Source organism: Stylophora pistillata, chromosome 6 (genome assembly GCF_964205215.1).
Source record: "Stylophora pistillata chromosome 6, jaStyPist1.2, whole genome shotgun sequence".
Lineage (NCBI taxonomy): Eukaryota > Metazoa > Cnidaria > Anthozoa > Scleractinia > Pocilloporidae > Stylophora > Stylophora pistillata.
In genome coordinates, this window is record NC_142524.1 from 32,159,891 (window position 1) to 32,183,742 (window position 23,852).

General features: G+C 38.7%; 2 protein-coding genes, 3 long non-coding RNA genes and 1 pseudogene across 8 annotated transcripts; 3 read left to right on the top strand and 3 right to left on the bottom strand.

Annotated features, from left to right (window-relative positions):
- Positions 1-587: 587 nt before the first annotated feature.
- LOC111344309 (uncharacterized) lies at positions 588-6,121 on the bottom strand. Of its 2 annotated transcripts, XR_015988495.1 has the most exons (5): positions 6,010-6,121; positions 5,392-5,595; positions 3,378-3,532; positions 2,701-2,722; positions 588-2,418 (listed from the first exon to the last, which is right to left on the bottom strand). It is a non-coding gene; the product is annotated as an uncharacterized LOC111344309 (long non-coding RNA). The 2 variants fall into 2 exon arrangements; XR_015988496.1 differs by lacking the exon at positions 2,701-2,722.
- Positions 2,332-3,566, top strand: LOC148729446 (uncharacterized). 2 transcript variants are annotated; one of them, XR_015988500.1, is made up of 3 exons: positions 2,332-2,468; positions 2,986-3,184; positions 3,297-3,566. It is a non-coding gene; the product is annotated as an uncharacterized LOC148729446 (long non-coding RNA). The 2 variants fall into 2 exon arrangements; XR_015988499.1 differs by having other exon boundaries at positions 3,300-3,566.
- LOC148729447 (uncharacterized) lies at positions 4,579-5,986 on the top strand. Its single transcript, XM_088724519.1, has 2 exons — positions 4,579-4,997; positions 5,230-5,986. The coding sequence occupies exon 2, from the start codon at positions 5,256-5,258 to the stop codon at positions 5,844-5,846; it is 591 nt and encodes a 196-aa protein (XP_088580645.1). The 5' UTR covers positions 4,579-4,997; positions 5,230-5,255; the 3' UTR covers positions 5,847-5,986.
- A 1,927-nt stretch (positions 6,122-8,048) lies between the features above and the next one.
- LOC148729448 (uncharacterized) lies at positions 8,049-10,320 on the top strand (annotated as a pseudogene).
- Positions 10,321-14,750: 4,430 nt separating this feature from the next.
- Positions 14,751-18,664, bottom strand: LOC148729449 (TNF receptor-associated factor 6-B-like). Of its 2 annotated transcripts, XM_088724522.1 has the most exons (4): positions 17,483-18,664; positions 17,068-17,142; positions 16,913-16,990; positions 14,751-16,680 (listed from the first exon to the last, which is right to left on the bottom strand). In XM_088724522.1, the coding sequence occupies exons 1-4, from the start codon at positions 17,567-17,569 to the stop codon at positions 16,603-16,605; spliced, it is 318 nt and encodes a 105-aa protein (XP_088580648.1). In that variant the 5' UTR covers positions 17,570-18,664; the 3' UTR covers positions 14,751-16,602. The 2 variants fall into 2 exon arrangements, with proteins under 2 accessions (XP_088580648.1, XP_088580647.1); XM_088724521.1 differs by having other exon boundaries at positions 14,751-16,990.
- Positions 18,665-19,865: 1,201 nt separating this feature from the next.
- Positions 19,866-21,603, bottom strand: LOC148729450 (uncharacterized). The gene is made up of 2 exons (XR_015988502.1): positions 21,289-21,603; positions 19,866-20,653 (listed from the first exon to the last, which is right to left on the bottom strand). It is a non-coding gene; the product is annotated as an uncharacterized LOC148729450 (long non-coding RNA).
- Positions 21,604-23,852: the final 2,249 nt, after the last annotated feature.

Genomic DNA, 23,852 nt, shown 5'->3' on the forward strand with positions numbered 1-23,852 from the left:
TCCCTGACAACCTCATCAAATAGCTAGGTATTGCCTTCGAAAAGTAGGCGGCATCCATCGGGATTCGTGGTATCAAAACAAATGGTCGGAATTATGGCCACATTTCGCGGTAAATTACCCATTTAATATCGCTTCCGAGCTCAATTTTTCCAGAATCAGAATATGAACTCTCCATATCTAAAAGCTGAGTGAGGAATGAAGGTTTTAGGCTTCTGAAGTGAAGAAATAATCGCCCAAATTTAGATCACGACGATCCGTTCGATGTTGTGCTGTTCTCACAAAGGTCCGCACAAAAGAGAAGACCGCTGATAGCTTGTGTCGCATGGTTTTGTTCTATCCCAATTTACACCCCAATGTAATATTTGGGGAGAAAATTGTGGCTGAAAAGAATAAATGCTTTTACCTGGAGTTTGATATGATATAATTAATAAATTAATATCAAATATCCTGAGCTTGCTTCTCTCGGTTCCGCGTTGATTGTGTCCACAGACCAGCAGCCTGGGAATAGCCGGAGATTTCGGCTACCAACGTGATAAAAATTTTGACACATGCTTGGTATGAACAGATGTTAGAAGTGTTGCTTCTAGTAAATTTTCAATCGTTTTAATAAAAAAAAATATCACTGACTGCGAGAAGCTGAACACACTAATCCCTGTTTTTGTTAAAAATAATTTTGACATGAAGAGCAAGGCTCAGTGCGATGGACACTGCGGAAATACGTTTTTCGGGGTCCGGTACAGTATTTTGCTGGTCAGCGGCACCCCTTGCGAAAACAAAAAAATGCCGGTAACTTCTTAATGGTTTTCGCCGCGAGTCTCACCTGCTTCACAAAAGTGTAAAACTTAGAAAAGATACTGCAAACTCAGCCTTTAAACTCGGCTCAAATCAAGGAAAGTTCTTGGTCTCTATTATACAATTTGCCAAAAATTAACGGAGGTTGCACACGATGTGAAATTGTTGTTGTTTCGTGAGGTATTACTTGATCTGCGAGTCCATAGAAACAGTGCATTGTTTTTACGGGATGTTGTGCGCCAAGGCGAAAACCAGACGGCTAAATAGTGGCTGCAGTGGTGTTCTGAGGACACCAACCCCTCAGGTTTGTAGAGCTGGTTGCTTTGGACCCAGTGAGTTAGTCTGTCAACTGCATTTCGACCGCATTCGCCGAGAGGATGACAAAACTTGCTCGTGTCTGTCGACTTGGGGGCATTCACGGAAGTTGCACAGCCATCGTATTCCAGCACGCTTTTACAAAATTCTGGACCAAGTTGGACAGAAAATTTCTACTTATAGACCAGGGACACGTTGGTGTAATCTGTGTAGAGCTGAGGCCTACAAAAGATTCAAAAACTGGCCTCTACTTGGGGGAGAATTAAACAAGGTATGTATTATCATAAAATGCCTATTTAAATTGATACTGTGCTTTTAGAGGAGGGTTGGCAGGAGGAAATTTTTTTTCAGCAACAGTATTAACTTCCAACCGTTTTGAAAGCTCATAATTAAGGAAACCAAGGTTGACAACAATTATCAACTGTATTTCGTTAACTTCTGATAAACAAGACTATTTCAACAGTTGACTGGTTTCTAAAAATAACTACCATCGCAGATGTGTGATGTCAAAATAACTGAGAGTCAGATAGACACTGTTAAACAAGAGGTATGATTGTACTCAATGTGTTATGTGAACTGCCACAGTTACACATGCATAATTTTTCTGTTTGAATGGGCCATTTTCTTTGCATGTACCTCTATTCTCACCTTCATTGTAACACTATTGTAACAGGTATGTCAAGAAACTGAAGAGATGGATTTTGAAGCTAGTCAACAATTTACCTCCGAGGTACACTCTTAACTGTAAACATTGTTTGGTATAATAGTCAATGGTACTATGTAGATCTTAGAATTACAGCATGTTACACCATAATGAAAATACTACATGTGGTTTTGAAGAAAAAGAATGTTTACTACGATAAAAAAGCCACAAAAAGCTCATCCCTATCTGTGTCACAGCGGAAAAATCCTGATTACTGGAGGATTGTTGAAGGACAGTTTGGTGACATGTTAGTTGGTCAGGATGGGGACATTATGCTTGAGGCATCAACTTGTAAACGCATCCGGGAGAAGTTAAATGGTAAACTAACAATTTCATCCTTTATGAAGCTCTTTTTTACGTAGAAGATACACTGTAATAGCAATAATACTACAATTTTGATTGAACCTAAATTGTATTTATCTCTAACAGAAGCAACATTCAATGACCTCCTACAAACTCTAAGCAAAAAAATGGAAAAATGCTCAGATCGGTAGTGACTTGTAAGCCAGCCAGTTTTTAAAGAATTCATAGAATCAAATTCTCCAAAACTGTTTAAGATCATCCTTGACAGTATTCTCTCTGAACGTCATGGGGAAAAAAGAGCAGACCTGCAGGAGAAAAGGGCAACAGCTGTTATATGGCAGCTACTATATTACAGGTATTTTTAGTTATAGGCCACACTGGTACTTATATATGAAATCAAATTCTAATGCAGAATACCACAGCAGACCAAGAACATTCACAGCATTTTAAATGAGTCACAACCACATGCATAATTTTTTTTTACAGGAAATTACAAAACAAGACGCAATGCAAAAATAATAATTTTATGAACAATGCAGCTTTTTTAATTAAATCTATTAAAGAAGTAAAACAAGAAACATATTAACCTGGCAGACAATCCCCTGGACACTATAAAATGAAAGACAGTTGGAAGTTACTTCAATGAAAAATGCCTGCATGTGTTACAAAGCAAAATTTTGAAGGTGGCGGGGTGGTGGTGGCAAAAATATGGATTCAAAATATTTGGGTGTAAGCCTAGCTCCTCCAACTCCACTGTGCTTCCTTTCACTTCCTTGCCTAGCATTACTTTTAGATTTATGCATCTCGGTTCAACTATTAATGTGTGTTTCCAAGTGATCAAATGTGTAAAACCTATTTGGTTTGATAATCAGAAATCAGAGACATGGTGAATTCCTGGACGAAAGTTCGATCTTCTTAGAGCTGCATGGCCTCCAATCTAGTGGAATGGCTCTTGGAAAAGTGTTAGGATTTGCAAGGGATGATGGGAAAACTAACACTCAGAAGAGACACAGTATTGCAACTAGTCATCTGGAGAGGGCAGAATACATGGTTTGCCAAGCAATTCAAAGAGTAATTAAAATTTGTGAAAATACATGTCTACATACATAATATTGTTTTATACCTGGATTTTCCTACAGAAAACTCCTACCACTGAATAATTTTATTTTCTGCGTTGGCCTAGCAGAAATCCTTTCAAATACTATGCATGGATGATTTCCACAACATCAACACAGTTAAAAAAACCAACAGAGCAAATACTTACTAATGCTGTCCATATGACAACTCTTCTCATGGACATACAGTCATCTGTAGATGCAGTTCCTCGACCAGTTGACACAGCCAGCATTCACAGATGCGTAATGGTTTCATCTCCTGGAAGTCCACCCCAGCTGTGCAGAGGAGGGATATCCACCAGAGCTGTCATAACAGAAATAAAAAGATTTTGGCCTGAATTTAGTAAAAATTTCTTCCTAGAGAGCTTGGCCCAACCATACAAGGAAATTGATCTCTTTATGTTGCGGCAATCTTTTAAAGAGCTAAGGCAAGACAGAAAACATCTCACTATTTCACTAATATTCCAAACTGATGACTGAGTGTATATTTCAGCACATCAGTACATGTATATTACTGTAGATACACCAAGTGAACCTTGAACAATCATTTATGATCATGAAGAGGAAAAAAAAAGAGACCAACAGCATCTACAATGCAAACTGGTGTAAAATCTGAGTGGCATTCTTGCTTAATGCTGTCCAGTCTTGGAAAAAGTATGAAAAGTGTAATGATTTGTGGACTTCATTGAATACGCAGTGTCTCATTAAGTCAGTTTGTCTGCTAAATATCTGGTTTCTAAGCTTGTGCATTTTGTTAAAAAGAGTCTCTCCTACAATGTACACAAGCTTGTTTCTAATTATTTAACTTTCTAACACTACTGTATATTCAATAATAATTAATTAATTATTACAGGGTTTATTCCAGAGGAAATCCCGAGGAATGTCAAGCCTTGAAATCAACAATACTAATTGATGAGATTGAACAGACACTGCACAGTAAGGATGACTACCAGGCTTGCCACCAGTACATTTTTGATGTAATACCACAATTCAAAGAATTCCTTAAATTACATGTGGTTTCCACTGCGGGTGACTGGCCAACATGGTACCATCAAAAAAAGATTGTCTGCCATGCTAATTTAGATCAAGAAGTTATTTCCCTAATCCCTGAGTTAGGACAGTTTCATGTATATTTGAACAGTTCAGAAGATGTAGTAAAGCAGTACTATCCCGTTTTCAAAGAGATCTATGCATCGGTGTTTGGTCAGAGAATTAGATTACCTGAAAAGCCCAAGCTAGACAGAGTGGCACTGTGCATTGTGCTAGCATTTTGTGATTGGCTGAGAATCCGCACACAAGTAATTCAAGCATTTGGACAATGCAAGGACACTGAATACAGTTGTCTCTCACATCTTTTGAAGAGCTCAACCCTCTGTGTCTTCTGCATTATCCTGTAATTGTGAGAAGTGGGCAATTTCCACAGCTTGCTTCCTCTATGAAGCGTCTAGCCATCATGTTTGTAGCTATGGACAGACACCATTACAATAAGGCATCGCTTTCGTGGATCAGCGATGAACAATACCAACGGGAAAACTTCCCTGCTTATCATGCTGCCAAGTCTGCTCTTTGTTCTCTTTTGAATGAGAAGAAGGTTGAGATCTTCCACTCCACTTTAAGATCAAGAATACGAAAGACAGATAAGGGAGATAAAATCCAAGAAACTGCAAGGCTTATTGCAAGATCTAATTTTTAGGAAGATGGATTCGAAAAGACCTATGTCCCACAATATCTAAGAGGATATAGTGACCAAGACTTGCTTGTACTTTCAGGTATGTATCAGTAGAAGATCTAAGGGGCCTCTGAGAGTTTTAAGTGCTTCCCTTAATACGCCCACTTGCATTTAACAAAAAAGAAGGCATAGATACAAGTATGTGCACAGCAGCTTTGATAAACTTACATTTATCACCAGATTATGTTGCTGTCAATATAAAGTACAGTGTTGTGTATTCTTCTATAAAAAACGGGTATATAATTTTTGCAATTGACCTGTGTAATCAACAGTTTTGGCATCTGAGGGAATCCTGGCCATGTTTGAGAGAGTAGCACTGAATCTAGGCAAATCTTACATGTTGCCAAGGCCACTGAACAGAGCTGGACGGCCTTACGGCAAAGCACCATACTACCTAGCAAGTTTTCAGAAGGAATTCAGTACCAAATCTTTACCTTTGGCATACAGATGGCCTTCCTCCAGACCACAGCCTTCAGTAGATTGTGATGCAGAAGCATGTCATAATCCATCTCACGCATCTATCCAGCGACTGTCCTGTGGCCACACCTTTCATACTCTGTGCATGTCTGATGAGGGTGGCAACAGTGTTGGATGCATCATATGTCTCCCCAACCTGATTTCTGATATTCAGAGGCTGTCTGAGACATGGAATAAAGGATTATTGTCAGGTATTGATGGAGATGATGGTGGAGGAGAAGTACATAATGATGATGATGATGATGATGACGATGATGGTGATGATAGTAGCAACAGATCTCCCAAGTTAGAAATGCCAAAGGCAAAGGATTACAAGTATTTCAAGTCACCCCTGTTTATCAAAAATATTCAGGAAAAAGTTGAAAAGATGAGATCAGCTGTCAATGCCCAATTCGTACGTCACGAGGAATGACCAAAAGGTTGTCATTAACTTGTAATATGGGAAGGGATAGTCCAGTACAAGATGATGTCCATTTCCTATTTCTTTAAAGGGAAGGGGGTAGTTGCACAGGGGTTAACCAATAAACAATTTTGCTAGTTTCAGTAATATTGTAGATTTCATTGTTAAGCGATACCTATCTGAGAAGTTTACTGTTGTTCCAGTGTCGAAAGAAGTAAAACTTAGCCACATCCCACGATTGCAAACGCTTCGTGTCGAAAAGTACAGCTGTTGGGCAAATTAAAAAATATAAAAAAAGGTAGTAACTACAGTTTCTAGCAAACGTACTGAAAACTTGTAATAGAGATCTTAAGGTGGCTATATATAGTTTCCTCGGCGCGCGAAGCATGGGTACGAATGGCGCGAGCGCGCGAGTATTTAAAAGAAAAACAAAAATAAACATGGCGGCAAGACTTTTTATCGCGAGTCGCGTTCCACTTACAAACTCCTAAAAACGTGTTTGAAAATACACTTCTTTCGTCTTCTCTTGACGTGGTTAAACTGAGGAGTCAATTCGCAGCATTTATTGCGCCGATATCAGAGAGGGTAGACGGTCGTGATCGAACGCGAAGGAAGTCGCAGCGTGGTCAAGGAGCACTTTTTATGGTTGGAGGCTTCGCTTTGAGCTCCATGGGCGATGATACGCTGAAAACAGCTGGAGTGTCTGCAGAGGTGCAACTGACACGGGAAAAACAACCACCAATGCGCGAGGAAAGGGGTCGGTTTTCACAAAGGAAACCCACTCGAAGTGGAAACGTGGATGACAGGACTCGTGAGATAAAGGAGTGGAGGGCAAAGAGGAAATTAGATTTTAAAGGAGTGGTAGAAGATTGGTCGCCACCGAAAAAAAGAGAAACCCGTTTAAGTCAGGTGTAGTTTAAATTTTGTTTTCACTATGCGTGCCACCAAGCAATTCACCTAAACGTTTTGAGAAAAGTGCTTCTTTGAGTCTTTCTTTGCTCTAAAAATTGTTCTCAATTTGAATCGCATCATTGAATAAAATCTCGCTTTATGATTGGTTAATGAAGTGAGGTATTTAGCGTGGAATTGCGAAAATCCACTACTTCACTCGTGAATTCCGCCTTAGATTGTACTTGATATCGGTTTTTGCATACAATTTAATGCAGAATTCCCTCATCAAGTAATGAATTTTCCAATAGAATTTTTGTATTATACTACAAATATTTCATAGCAAGTTGTTTCGTCAATATGATTACACCTAAACATTTTGACATTTTATTTTAAAATTCCAACAAATGTTTGGTTAAAGTTAAAACCTAATAATAAAATTATCATTATCATGTGCATATATTGAATTTTAATATGAAAGAAACAAAGAAGGAAAATTGCACTCCACATGGAAGTAGAATTATGGACTTGTATGTTTTGAGAAGTTCATTGAAATGTTGTCAGCACTGTAAAGCAGGTAGGAGGAAACAATTTTTTCTCTGCCCAAAGAAAATCAAAACTAAAGAAAAATCAAAATGAATTCTCAGTTTTATGGCAAGTACATGTACGCATAACATTGAGGCTGTATAAAATGAACAGGTTTCCAAGAAACAGTTATGTGGTTGATTAAACACGTACATCTTCAAAACATTACAAAAATTCTCATAAGCAATAAATTTTTGGGCAAGTTCTTACCCTATACCAAGTGTCACACAATGGTATTTCTATTGATAGCAACAAAAAATGTTTTTTGGCAAATTTGGAACAAACAAGCAGTTGTAAATTTTCCACAAACCACAAGTAGCATTTACAGCTTTTACAAAATTTTGTTAATTTTGCAAAAAATTTACCTTCGCTCATTTATTTTAATGGAGAAGACAAACTGCCAAAACTAAGTGTCAAATTTTCTTGAGTATCAATATTGTCACTTTCAGCCAATTTGTCACTGTGAAACACAACAGAAGAAAAAAAATATGGGTTAGCCACCTAAGCCAACGTCAGAAATTTGTAAATTCATCAGCTCTCTCACAGAAAGTTATCAACTACTTGGTCAAATGTTTTACTTATAGCGTGTCTCAAAATAAGGGGAATCGATCACCCCTTCTAAAATCTTTAAAAGGCATTCTTCCACACTCCTTTGGAAACCACACAAATTGCAATGAATCCTGGTGTGGTGCCAGGAAAGACCCTATTAACTATAAACACTCTGACTTACCCTATGGCAAAGATCTCTATGGTGATGACTTGAGGAAAGCTTTGGACAGAATTTTTGATGAATATTGTATTGATGTAGTGGGTGCAAAGTTATCACCTGGGGCAAATTCGCAGAGAAACGAGGCCTTAAACAGTGTTATAGGGTCAAAACAGTCCCAAAATTAGATACTACGGGGCAAGTGCATGTAATGACTTCTGAGTGGCCTGTGGCATCTCCCAAGTAAACCTCGGATATCAGTACATTAGCCAAAAACTTGAGAGCCTCAACATTGAACCTGGTATACACTGTTTCAGCCACATTGAAAGGATGGATCACAAGGCTACCCATGACAAACTTAGAAAAACCAGCATTAATTTCAAACGCCAAAGAGCTCAACTACATAAGCAGAAGTTAACTCTTAAAGGTAAAAAACAAGCTAAAGAAGGAAACACATACCAAAGTGGAATAGGACTTAACCTTAATCCAAACGATTTTACAAAACTGATCCAAGAATTTGACATCATCAATTTGAAAATTTCAAGGGAGCTGAAAACCTTTGAAACATGCATTCCTGAATTAACAATCAGACCAGTGGTGGAGAAACTTCCCTATGACAGAAACACTGTTTACAGTTTCGTAATTTACGATAATGAAACAAACACGTGCGGGGAAAACCGCAGAAATATGTCAACTTTCAGCAGTTGATCAATCAGGTTTGCACTGTTTCAACATCTATATATTTCCTTTGAGAGAGGTAGAAATTCGTGCTACAAGGGTAAATGGTTTAAGTGTCCGAACAGTCAGAGGAGTCAGGACCCTGTTCAAAGACAATCAACCAATAGAAACTGCGTCACTTGGAAAGTCACTGGAAAATTTTCTAACCTTCTTGGAGAAAACTGTCAGGCGTGTGAAAAGCGATAACAATATTTATACTGTTTTAATCGGGCACGACTCTCGGGTTTTCGATACTCCAACCCTTCTTCGTCAAGGTGGACATCAACTTTGTGAAAAACTTTCCTGTCGTAAAGTTTTCTTTTCTGACACTCTCCCTGTGATCATAATTAATAGCGGGGTCCCCTCTATTAACTATGCTGTGATGAAGAACTTGGTCAAACGTAAACATCCCTCTCTGGTCTCACCGGATGGTTCCACAGTTAAATTAAATCAACAATCCATTTACCAGACACTTTCCCATGAACCTTTCCCCGCACACGATGCAATGGAGGATGTTAAAGCCCTAAGAAGAATAACCTTTGACTCCTGTTTCACCATTTCAGAGGACATGTTGATAGAAAACATGCCATCAACACAGTACGCAGAAAACGACATGAAGATCCTTGATCGTCGCTACGAACTCCTGCAGACGTTCCGAGGAACTCTTCATCATCCAACAAACGCAGAATTTCCCATCAAGCAACAAATTGCTGAAAAAATAGCCGGAAGTGGCATTTCATACCGAGATCTCAAAAATGTTTTCGAGAAGTTCGGAGCAAAAGGGCTTGTTAGCGTATTGTCTCTGCTTCCATCTTCAACAACTTGCAAAGCCCCGCCAGTAACAAAAACAACCCGTATTTTAGCAAAGATCGTTGAAAACTTCAAAGCATCGGAGGAAACTACAAGTTAACACGCATTTCCATATGTTTTTCCACACGTAGGTATATTTTTCGCCGTGGTGGGGAAAAGTAAGCGGCGATTTCTTAGAGTTTCAACTGGCATGTGCTGAAGAAAGAGCGACGCGAGCATGCGCATTACCGTAACTTGAAGAATTTCTGTTTTGATGACGTCACGAAAAACAAGGGTTTCAGACTGATCTAAAGGCGCATATTGGGCGCGTTCCAGACGGTGAATTTTTTTGAAAATTGGCACATGGATAGGATTTTCCTTTTCCTAGCTCTTACAAAAAAGTCATCGAATTTTATACATACATAAATGTAATACGCGTCAAAAACGAAAATTGCGAATTGCTCCGAAAATTATGTACAGATTTTGTTGTGGCTTTATCAGTTGAAACTCCTTGGATGTTAACTCTGTTTCCCCCAAAACAAAGAAAATTCACCGCGTAGAAACCGAGAAACACCGGTTAGAAGTCAGATAGGTCAAAAAAGCAAGCCAAGCATTTCTAAGAGTAGTTGCCATAGCAACAGCTTTGAAGTTCTGAAAGGGTTTCCATATATAGTTTAAGGCTGTAGGCTTTCATTACTGATCTTCTATCGAGTGCTGTGAGATAAACATTTGCCAAGGGAGACTGAATTATTCATGCATATGTAAAACCCAAAGCCTCGTAAAATACTATATAGAGCCACCTTAAATCGCTTGTTAACAAAAAGGCTTCATGCAAAGAAAAACTGTAAGTGAGTCGGAGTAATAATTATTCGTTCTTATGTACTTACAAGCCTCTTCTATTCTTCTATTTACAAGTAGCCTTGAATAGCCCGTTTCATAAGGTGCAGAATGTCAGAAAGGTGACAGAAACAGCAAAATCCTTACCAATGCAAATAATTTCCAAACTTATGAAGCGCCACATGTCGGCGCAAAGCTAAGTATTTGTGGAATCAACTACCTGAATGCATAAAAAATGCCGAATCTGTTGACTCCTTTAAATGCTTATTGAAAACTTATCTTTTCAAAAATTAAGCCACCAGATTTTTTGATATCGTACGTTGTCAAATATATGTATAACACGTAATAATTCATTAGTTTAGATAGAGTAGCGACAATTGAATGTATATGATTTTTACTGAAATTTTGTTAATTGTAATTGTAAAGTGCATAGAGTTCAATTTTACTGCGCTATATAAGAACTTATTATTAAATTAAATTAAGTGATTATGAATACTTTCCAAACGCGAGAATGGCTCTGACTCACCTCTATCGTTACGAACAAATTACACTTTAAATGCAACTGGTGTTCAAACTTTCTGCCTAAGTATGATACAAAACCAGCCTTCTGCTTTGCTTGGATACCCTTTCGCTGCTTTAGACACTACTGAAGTCGAGGAAAGTAACACGATCGACACTTCATCAGCCGGAGTTCGCAAAAAACTGCACTTTACTCCACACAAAATGACTCCACTGAACCAGTACTCATTCAAACTTGGTTTCAGTTTCAAAAGCACATTTAGAGGATCAAATCTCACAAAAAGCTTGAAGTATCTGGGATATTTTTCACCTTAAACCAACGCAAGAGCCGATACCTTCATTGATCTCGCGAACAAATCGAGGCGCTCCTCACTCTTAGGGATCGAGGTACGTCTCAGTGACCTCTGACCGGTCACTGTGACGTTACGAAAACGTATTTCCACGGTGTCAGTGCGATGCCTATATCGTGTATCAGACACTGCTTGACATGTCGTCAAACTAGGTACTATCTTTCACTGATTTAGTTATGAATTCTAAGTGCGTAAAGCACGACAAGATTTAATGTCAGAGATATTATAAGCTTTGAGTATTACACTATAACAACGCCTTCAGAACTTGATATAGGAACTAAAGGCAGTTTGTATCTGTAGAGCATATTCTACACTTTCAGCAACTGTATAAGACATGTTTCACATAATTCTACAGTGAAACATATTGACAATCCCTAATCACGTACGACAGTTTGTCTACGAGGATCTGCTTTTCGTCTCTCAATTTTACAGGGATCTCAAAATGACTACAGATGGCTCTCAACAAAACCACATTGAATTTTTGAAGCGTGTTATTATGGTAACGTTCACAGAGGTCATACGTGCCGTAGCAGATTGGATGCGAGACTTTAATCTCTTTGTTAACTTTGTCTACCAGATCTTGTCTCTCAGAATTCTCCTGGACGCATTGGACATCTTCCTCCTCGTCCAGCGATAACCCGATCACACCCTGATCTTTGCGTTGCATTGCTGCTAGCCGGGAGAAAAAGCTCTGAACTTGGCTCTTTGTCAGCCACTGTTCTCTAGTGAACAAACGTGCATTTGACTCATTTTTTTTTCGCATATCGCATGTCCACTGCAACTTAGGCGGAATCTGCCTTTCGCCCAGTTCTTTCTCCAAGTGTAAACCATGCCGTTAGGTATTCTTTTACATTCTTTGAAAATTTAACACTGCCCCTCGGTTTGCCTATGGCCCATCCTGTTCTTAGAGGCGAGTGGCGCGAAGCATCCCCAGGAGAAGTGAGTGGTGTACTGGAATCTGACGAACAGCTCGAACACTCGATACCAGCTGTATCTATCGACGAGAACTTAAGGGCCCAATCCATTTTGAATGCATCATACTGACTTAACCTGCTGACTGTATGCTTTCCAACGTCCGGGTGCAGCTCTAGTTGCGAAAACGTTTTGAACACTTCAACACATCCAAGCACAGAGCATTCAAACAATGGCATTGTACTCTCTGTTTCCTTGCTGTCCTTTGAACCACGCTTGACCACACGCTTTTCAGGAGGATCATAAAACCCTTGAGATTGTATGGCTCGAAGAGACGTTTGACCTTGGTGCTTGCTATAAATCACGTCATATGGAGTGTACTTCCCTTTACCAATGCCATAACATCTCCAAACTCTCAGACCGGTATCTCTATGTTAGCCTGAGAAAAGCAGCCGTATTTTCGCTCTCTTCGTTTCCCCGCGAATGGACGGCTGCTTTTCTCAGCCTATCTCTTTTCGAAGTTGTGAAAGCTACTAAAATGCTCAATCTTATCTATACAGAGAGTGTTCTTTGATTTGTCGACTATGCTAACTGTAGCAGTTGTTCCCTTCACTGGGTGTTGCGTCAATGCATCTCTCATGTCCACGGCAGTTAGAACATCGTGCCCTTCGTTGCAGTAAGCACGAATAGAGGACCTCATAGGGCATAGGATACGATCGCAAATGTCTTCACCAGACTGCAGCTCCGAGTAGTGATAACTATGAATTTCAATCCCAGCTCCTTTTGCGACATCTCTCACAGCTGTTACTATGGAGCTATTGTGGTAGCAACCGGCTTCATCCGACCTCAGATGGACTTTTTGCAGCAAAGGATTCTTGACTTTTGTTTTGTTTTGTACTCACTTGCGTGCGAGCTTTGGCCCAAATATTAATCAAATTCCAAAATACTGAATTCTGACATTTACCGCACCTCAATATATGTGTAGATCTTATCTTAATTTAAATCGTGCTCCACATTTCAGGACAATACCTGATTGGTAAGCTAGAATTTACATAAAAATCATACTTACGAGAACCTGTTGGAACGATTTGTGCAAAGATCGTATTAATTTCCCTTGACACGTCGAGATGAACTGCATTTCTAGTATTTAGCTGCTTTTTCCGGCCGTTGTGCAGCAGGTGCTGGCAAGTGCAACGTGGTCGCCAGTTTTTACCCATGTTTCCTCTATGCTTTTCGCCGATCCAAAGTACTTCAAGTTGATTAGGGGAAAGGTCATGTGGCAACCCTGACATGTTAACGATAAGCTCATATTCTTGTACCTTTCCTCTAAGCTGACCTAAGTGACATGCTTGTAGATGATCATTGATGCCACCTCTACATTCTGAAAGCTTTATCAACCTCGCTGAAGACTCCCTACAGACTGACGCCTTTCTGGTTTCGAAAAAGAACTTGCACGCTATACTACACTTGCAGGCCTTCCAGAAAAAAATAAAGGGCCAGCGGGTTCACCCGCAATCGTTAATGCGGACCTCTGTGAAAACGGAACCACAGCTGTGTTCCCTTAGTGCTATCGTCCAGCTTTAAATTCCACATTTTAGCCCCCAAACTTCGACATATAGACTTCTGGAATTCTATGACTGATTTTGGAAGAGAATGTAGCAGTGATCTAAAGTTTCAACAGGACATTAAGCGTGAAACATGGCTTTAGTTTTCGAGTTTAGTTCGCAACAACCAGTTAAAGAAGAGTGTCGATAGATGCCGACCGCTGAAGTTTGGATTTATTAGCTGGAGTTATCATTAAGTTCACCAGTTTGGGGAGCGAGGAACATCTGAAATTTCACATAAACCCAAGATGCACCGAAGGTAAGCTGTATTTATAAAGAACTCTGCTCCAGTGGTTCGATTTTAGTGTAGGTGAAAAGATCGCCAATGCTCGTGCAAGTGCTGATTCAAACGGTCATAACTTTTGAAAAATCGAAAACTTACACGGGTTGTTACATGTTTTTGCCTATAAAGGTCTAAACTTCACGGCTGTGTAGGACAGGGTGGTCAACCAGGTCCCAAATCCCAAAACTTAACGTCTAAATCAAGGCTATTTACGGCCATCGGTCGATGGCGATTTATAGTGGTCAGAATATGTTAAAATTCGCCTTTTTAAATATATTGAGAGGGCAAATTCTAACTTTCTTGGCAAACTAGAAAGGTTTTTAAGCAATCTGATATAGATTCGGTTGCTTAACTATGCGAATCAAATATTCTACAAAGTTACAAAATATGCCTATTTTTCAATTTTCGAGGCGTTGCGACGGTCCCTGCAGACTGGGAAATAATTATGGCCCCTAATGCAGTCAGAAAATTATCTCGAATCAAACCAAATCTGATTTAGTTCTTTCCTATAAGTCAAAGTCTTTCTGTTGACAGAGTTTCAGGCAAAATTATTTTTGAGACGAAATTGACCGGGTGGAAATAAGAGAGACAACCTTTTAAACATTTAAGAATAAATATAAGCGAGAAAGATACACAACGTTTCGATGACTCCATGTCATCATTCTCAAGTGAGAAGAGAATAAAAATGAATAGTTAATTTATACCGTACGAAGGTGACAAACGTAAAAAGTTAAAATTTTTTTTTTTTTAATTTAAGTAAATAATTGCGCGTGTTGAGTTCATAAATGTAAACTATTAAATAAATAGTTCCGCGCGTATGGAATCCGATTGTTTGTTCAAAGAGGGCTTTATCTTCTTTATGAAAAGCATTTCATGAACTAAGCAGTCCAGTTTCCCGGTGCACTTTTTAAGTACGTTGAAATGCTTGGTCAGGTCGCCGATGGTTTGTAGGCCGTGGTCGTTCTTTAGATGTTTGCCGATGGCCGAATTACGGTGCTTATTAATACGTTGATGTAAATGCCGGCTGGTGTACCCGACGTACTCTGCATCACACAGATCACATTTATAATTATAAACAACGCATTGATGGCTAACTATAGGAGGTTTAGGCTCACGTACTCTGAGATCTTCACAGATTTTGCGACTCTTAAACACGAGATGAAGGGTGTGATCGATTTTGTTGCTTAGATCTGATAATTGCCTTTTCACTGCGTCAGCTGACTTTTGATCTTTAAAAGGCAAAACCACTCGGTGAACAGCATTTTCTTAAATTGTCAAAATCTTTACACTGTAATGTGTCTTGTGTTGTGGCTTAAGCAGTTAAACAGAAAATTACTCCAGTACCAACCCAAAAACAACTCAATATAAAAGTGAACTAGTAAACGCGTCAAGAAAAGTGAAAATGGATCCTTTCCTCTTCAAAGAGTCTAAAATCAGACACTTTCCTATGCATCATTTATCTAGGTACTTATTTCTGACATTGATAGTTGATATTCATCGCGAAAGTATTCTACTATACATTTCAGTTGTCATATATCCTACAATTTCCCCTTAAAGTAATTATGACAGGCATGACATCAGTGCTGAAATGATTCGACTCATTTCCTCTAAGTTGCTCAAAATTGTCTGGTCATATTTTTTAAATACTAATAATCCGTCAACGCTGCATACATAAAGGGGAAAGCATATATGATTGGCGCAGATGAAAAAATTATCACCTGCTCAACTGCCGTTCGGGGGAGAGGAGGGGGTCCTACAACCTTGCCCAAAGTTTTCATCTGGGACCATTGTCGGTTCTGAAATAGTGCACCACTGAATTTCTATAAGCATATCAAGATACATCTTTCGTTAACAGTTCTATATTGGAATTTATGGGCACCTTAAAATATCCAAATATTAAAGGTTTACAGGGTCATTTTCTGCTTTCTGTACTTTTCCAGTCCAACGTCCTCACGTCTCAGAATTTAGTTTGGCTGCGTGGACAAACCTCCACTTGAAGAAACATGGCGTCCTCCACAAGGTAACACGATGTTATCATTTTCTTGTGGGATACAAATCTCCTACTGCCGATGGAACTGATGTAAGCATCTGAATTCGGTCTTTTTATAGGGCGATTAATGAAGCGCTCGGACACATTTATCTTGTCCTTTTGGTCAAGGAGTCTAAATGTGACGTCACAACGAAAAGGCCATGGCAAAATGGCGTCGAAATTACCTTTCACAACACGTAGGAATACAGAAATGTACGTGTTCCTCTCTGAGTGATCTCCATCAGGTCGTAAACAAATCGAACATTTGTAACCATGTTTTCCAGTTAGGAATGGAGAGCTATATATATCTTTGCTGGATCTACTCTTGGCGTTTTTTAAGATGTCGCTGCAATCAGTTATCTTCCACACAAATTTTTCGCTCATCAATTCTGACATATTTTTTTCCTGGGCAGTTACTTTTGCTTCGAGAAAAGCATTGACAGATTTTAACTCCTGCACTTGATGTTTTAGGGTAGATTTCTCCTGTATTAGTATTGTTTGGTCAAATTCAAGGGCTCTTAATTTCTCTTCAAATTTAGAATTCGCCTTTTAAAAAATTATGCAGGCGTTTTCAAAGTGGATTCTCATTGTGGTCTGGAGGTGCAGTTCGACTTCCTTTCTTGGAATCTGAAACGAGGAATAAATGTCACGGAGATAACTAATAATTAAGATGTTATGGAATTGGTTGGACTTATCTGCACCAATGACAGCCGCCGTAACACGCTTTCAAATATGAGATTATTTGCAATTATTCACAGAAATTAAATGAGGAAACTGTAATTTTTAAGCAGTAAGGTCGCTTGTTTCCTACTGTGTAAGTGATCAATGATACAAAGAAAAAAAATAGAACAAAAATTGCCTTGGTGGTGCAACCCATATCAACATATGGACAGGAGATTATGGCCAGCAGACAATCGTTGTCATTGTGGGTCTCGATCTGTTGAAAAGAAAATAAACCTTAATCAGCTTAAGATTTCAATGAAATACCGCGTTTATAAACCTCGTTCAACATGCCTTTTCTCGTAAGATGTTTTCCCGACAACCATTTTCGCATACCAGTGGCATCTTTGCACAATCATCCATATGTTTCTGCAAGGACCAAGATAGAGATATCTTTCATTTTTTCAATAGAATGCCCCACCATTAGATCCTACTACTCATTATTTATGATATCGTCAGCATTACAACGCGTCCTATAACTATTTAGAACGAGACAGAAAGAGAAGAAAGAGACCCCATGAGGAAGGTAAATTTCTCTAACAGTACTTTCCAAACCATGGCAGCTGCTAATGACTATTTATATCACAAGCACCCACTGCTATTATGAAAAATGAAGGCCCTAATGATGAATTAGTGTTCAAGGTCTTTGGATAGCTTAGAATTCGTTATTCTTTACGAAAAAAATATACTCGATATTATTGTGACTTACTTTCATCAGACATTTCGGATGTTGCTCCCCACAATAATCGCAAGGAATCATTCTCCATTCACAACTGCTTATCACATATCCTTCCATTCCGAGCCTTTTAACTGAAGCATTGCACTTTTCGTTAGCACAGGGTACAAGATAGAAACTGCACGATATCAGGTGATTCTAGGAAAACAGTAAAAATCTCAGCATGTCCACGTATGTCATCCTCAGGCTGACACAAATAAAAGCTAAATGTACGTAACTTAATTTTTAAAGGATGCGTCAGTGATCTTTCCTGGGGCTTTCTCATTTACAGGCTCCAAAATGCATGAAAATGTAAAGATTACGCTCTTAAGATTTCTTTCCCTCTTCGTTTCTCCTTCTTTGTCTTCTATAGAACCTTCCCTTAGAATGTTTTATTATTCTTGAAGCGCTAGAACCGGTGAGGGTCGTGTCTCTTAGGTCCTGAATCACATAAGCACGTATCTATTAGCACCTATAGCACAGAAAGCATATTTACCCTTTTATACTAGGGTAATCTCTTTTACATCTCTGACAAAGAGGTTAAGGATAGGTAGTGGGATTTAAAATTAACATTTGAAGCCACATAGAGATTCTGTACCTCTTTTTCCCTCAGTTCATCGATCCACTCGCAGCCGTCATTTGGGCATAGTATGGTAAACGAGAGGATCTTCCTTTCAGAACGTCTCAAAGTTTAAATTAAAGTTGAGCTGGATCTATTACCCCCCAGAGCTCCTACACAGAACGGCAAGAATTGGGTTCATTTCAAAGACGACTAAAAAAAGTAGCGCTTGGAATAAAGTAATTGAAGAATCTGTTTACGAATGCATTCTCTTATTACTAAAATACTTTTCAACCCTTTTTAGAATCTGTCTACGAGCTCATCCATTTCATACTGAAATGCTTTTTAAGCTAGGAAGTTAAAATTTTCTGCTGCATTGAATACGGGAAGTGACACAGATACTCCCTGAGTATTCAAGAAACCCCATACTTGAGAAAAAAGGCTCACCACCATCTTGGATATCATCGACTGCACTTACGTATCTGACAGCCCTTTGTTTACAAAGGTTTTTATAAAGTTTTCAAGCCTTTCCTGGACTCTAAAACTCAAGAGGTTGATGACAGTGCGATAATTCTGGAAAATTGTGGCAGTGACATACAGGATCAAACAATGGTCGCTGATTGCTTTGTTGAATACTTTACAGGGATAGCACAGGGTATCGATGACTCTGGGTTGCTGAAATTAACTGAGGAACAATTACGTGACTTCAAGAGTGTTCAAGACATACGCGACAGTATGAGAATTGTGAATGGACCCAAATTTAGCTCCAGTAAAGTCAGTCAAACCGAAGTGCAGTCAGCCCTTGCAAACTTGAACACGAACAATAGTTACGGTCATGATGGGCTGTCTAACAAAGTTCTCAAACTAGTTGGTGGTGCCTTGGTGCCATCCTTAACTAAGATCTTTAATACATGCATTGATGAAAATTACTGGCCCGTGGAATGGAAGAGAGGGGATTGGGTCCCAGTTTATAAAAAGGACAATCCGAGGGACGTTAGAAACTACAGACCGATGACAGTACTGAGTACACTGGGTAAAGTCTTCGAACAGTTACTGGGCAAACAGCTAACTATTTTCATGGAGCCTCGTCTTAACAGAAACCTGACAGCTTATCGTAAGAAAAACAGCTGTGAGATCACCTTAGTTAAGCTGGTGGGGGATTGGAAATGGACACTGGACAACAAACACGTGATCGGAATATTATCGACAGACCTTTCGAAAGCATATGATTCACTTCATCCGCCATTGTTGTTAGCAAAATTGTGGGCCTATGGTTTCTCGGAAAGTGCGATAGACATGAGATGCTACTTCACAGAAAGAAAAAACAGGGTGCGGATGAGATCAGGAGATTTTAGTGAATGGAGAGAGACAAGCAGAGGCTGTCCACAAGGATCAAACCTAGGACCACTGCTGTGGAACATATTCCAGAACGATCTTGTCCAGAATATTCATACAGATAGGCTTGCTATGTACGCTGATGACCATCAAGTGTACTCTGCTGGACAGAAGACTGAGGATGTAGAAACAATCCTGAACGATGAGGGAACTCGTACCTCTGAATGGTATCAACAAAACCTACTCAAGTGTAACCAAGATAAATTTCACGCTTTGAGTCTAGGACCAGGACACAAAAAAAAGAGAATGAACCTAAATATAAAGGAGATTAACATAAAATCAAGCTCCGGGATTGATCTTTTAGGAGTGGCAATTGATGATGACTTGAACTTTACTAAGCATATCAATAATGTCTGTACTAAGGGGGAAAGGAAAGTAGGAGTGCTTATGAGGTTTAGGAATCTAATGCCTACTGAAGCTAAATTAAGAATTTTTAAAGCTTTTATTTTACCCCAAGTTACATATCGTCATATAGTATTGCACCATTGTCGCTCGTCAGACGAGAGAAAGCTTAAAAGGCTGCAGGAGCGTGCAATGAGGGCTATTTACTGTGACAGGGCTAGCACGTATGAAGCACTTCTAGATAAAGCAAGACTTCCAACGTTATGTAATCGCAGACTCCAGGACATGGCTATATTTATGTGTAAGGTTAAGACTAATTTAGTCCCACCATACATTTCTGAACGTTTTAGTTGCGGCATAAGTAGGTACAATCTTAGGAATGCAGACGATTTCTACTTACCAAGATACAACACGGTGACATACGGAAGACATAGCCTAAGGTACATGGGACCTTATATTTGGTCGAAGCTCCACAAATCAATCAAAATGGCTGACTCTCTAACTGCATTTAAAAAGGAATTCAGAGTCCTTGACCTATCAAATGTTACATCGAAAACTAATTGTGAAAATAGTGAGTTATTTAAAACTTGATTTTATCAATTTCATATTGTTTGTATATAGTTTTTCTTCTTATTATTATTATAATTATTAGTTTAGTTTACGTAGTAGGTGTCCCCAATTAGTTTTTACTTGTAAAACTAGAACGATTGACACGTTAATAAAGTTATTCATTCATTACATTCGATTAGTAAATTTGCATTTGCTTTTGCATGAACAAGGCTTAATTGTCACCGGTCATCTGCACCAGGCTGTGCTCAAGTTCCTCTCTGTTAACAGGACAGTTACAGACTTGATGTTGAATTTCTTGTCTATTGAAATTTAAATGATAATAATTAAGATCAAAAATGTTGATTTCGATATATTTTGAATGATATAGTAATATCATTTACATATATTATGCCAATAACCGTGAGCGTTTATATCATTCGACGATAAACAAAGTTTACTTCTCTGCTTCCCCATTTCCAAAATCTGGCCACCACTCGCTTTCAACTTGAACTACATGACTAACGTTGTGGACAAAAACTGTGATAAATGACATATTGCCAAAATAACTACAGGCTAATGGTGCCCTAAAATCGAGAATTGAGACTTGAAATACATCTTAATTGCAAAGATAATAGCGTGCCTTTACCATTGCATTCCCGCCGTTCGTGGACAATAATGAATTATCCACGGTAATGCTTTTCAGTAAAGTATCATCTCATGACCTTTGAATTACGAGTAGAATCGTGAGAACTCTTAATTTTATTTAGTGCGATATGTCAGTCACCCAGCTTAGCTTTCAACGACATTATGCTTTCTTAGAGATGTTATGACAGACTTATCACAGGCACGTTTATGTCGAGTTTCAATACCTTAACGAAATTTCTTAAACGATGAGAAGACCGTTCATGTAACTTGCATTGACGAGGGACAATAAAGTAAAGATGCGAGCTCAAACCTTGCAAGATGTTGCTCGAGGCATTGTCTACAAAATCTGTGGCCACATCTCGTCAGAACTGGATCTTGCAAGGGTAGTTCACAAATTAAACACAGCAAATTGTCGTCAATCGGACTCATAAAATCCTCTCTATAACCTGAAGGTAAATGAGCGTTTTTCAGAGATTTCCATTGGCCAAGACTGTATTTAACTCCAACAAAGTTAATATTCTGTCGACTGCTTCACACCGACTGTCACTTGACTGAAAACAATTCTCTGAAAACAATACAAAATTTCCGAGAAATATCTATGCTTGACTGAGTCGACATTTAATTATACGAAACTCGTGACGAACCGGATGACAATTTCCTTCAACCTGTTTGAGAAAGATGACGCCTTCACGTCATCAGAAAATACACGAGACCTTAGAGTCTTTCTTTTCACCGTTGCATCAGAATTTGAAAAAAGAGAAGCCATTATAGGGTTTTCTTTTTTCGTACTGCAGCAAATTTTTCCAAATAAGTGTGAAAATTTACTTTCCATAGCCATTCTCATTTGTTTCATGCTTTATTTTGCATTTTTAAAGCTGAATTAAAACGAAAAATCTCAATAAATCTATAATTAATCGAAAATATTTGAATTCGTAGAATTAAACAAATTGATCGATAGAGACCAAAAATCATGGCTTGGTTGCGCTTGAAAGATGCTTTGCAATATGAGTCGCATTTTTTTGCATATTGCATCATAATTAAGTACTAGTTTTCAAAATAACGCAATCCGCGTCGAATGAATCTCGCCCTCCTTCGAGACACGATGAAGACTTTGTGGAAGCAGTTGACAGAGATTTTCAGTGCCTGATGTGTCATCTGCCACTAAAGGAACCAGTTCAAACGAGATGTGACCACAGAAACTGCAAAGGATGCCTTCACGCGCATATTAGAAGGTATCAATAAATGATAAACACCTTTCGATATTAATCTTCACTGGCTTATTTAACCATTACGCTGGAAGTGTAGGTCTACTAAGAAAGAAGATATAAATCTGTTTCATGTTCATACACTTCAGTTGCATTGGTAATGACCGCTGTGAACATTTACTAAATGACTCAACTTCATTTAATGGCAATACGTTGCCTTAGTTTCAATCATTTCGTAAACTATATGCTTTCGTTTCCACGCGTCCTTACCAAAATACATTTCAATCCGTATTCACTGCTGCGTCGACTGTTTTCCGAATATCATCTCCAAAGAGTCCAATATTTAGTTCTTATTAACTGAGCGGGAGGTCTGTATGGGAGAATCTTGACCGAGGTCGCCAGTACAGACCGAACGCAGTGAGGTCTGTACCAGCGACCGAGGTCAAGATTCTCCCATACAGACCGACCCAGCTCGGTTAATAAGATGTTATATGCCAATTTTTTATATTCTTTGTACCTTTTTTTTCTAAACCGGTCTAGATGCCGGTCTAGATGGGAAAATCTGGACCACTTTCAATATTGATTTCAGCCAATCAAATTCATGAATTCGTTTGTTCCCAGTCCTTGTGAGACACAGCCATATAATAATTTGGAATATAAAGCGGAAGTCAAATAATTTGATCTTGCTTGAGATACAGTAGTGTTCGCTCTCGTTTTGATTGCTTCAAGGTGAAACCTGATCATATATCGTCTACTCTGAACTTGATCAAATTAGTCCAAAAATCAAACACTTGCAGTACCTGTAAAAACTTGCAAACAAACAAGATCTCTGAACTCATTGACATATTAAAGCTTATTTTATTTTTTTTGACAGGCGGCGACGACAAGGAAAGTCCTTAACTTGTCCGTCGGACGGACAGAATACGGACCCAGACATGATAATTAATATATTTAGCTTCTTAAACTTTATGACTAGTTTGCTTGTTGAGGTGTTTTCCATTGAATTTGAACACGCAAATAAGTTCTCTCGAAACAGGCTTAAATATTTCAAGTATTGAACAATTTTTTAACTTTTTTAATTTTTGTAATGTACATTTTACTTGTCTTGTATGTATACCCCATAGATATTTTTTCCGTATGCCTTTTTTCGAATATCATAATCTCAAGGCACTTATGTTTGTAGTCCCTGATTAACAGAAAACATGAGATTCTAGACGCGAGAACTTATACCTATCCCCATGCAGTTGATAATCTCTTGAAGAAAACAAATTATTTGTTTAATAAAACAAACTGAGCTCCTCATTATCACCCATTACTTTTATTTCACTTAAAACGTTAGGACTTGACCCATTTGAAGGCTGGTGACATAGGTATAAAGTGATGTAATGATCTTGTTTTAGAACATTTTCCTTGATACAGCAACAGAAAGAAAGATTCCCTTTCTTGCAATGTCCAAATGATGGCTGTGAATGGGCTGAGGAACTGAGGGACAAGGAGGTAAAAACTAACGCGTATCTGATATAGCTGAATGAAGACCCCCATCAGCATACCGCTCCTTTAAATTACTGTGGCTCCTATATGGAGAAGAATAGACGTAGTGTCAGTGAGATTAATAATCCCTAGCTATGAAACAGAACAGATAACTTTAAGCCAATAAATCTTAAATGCT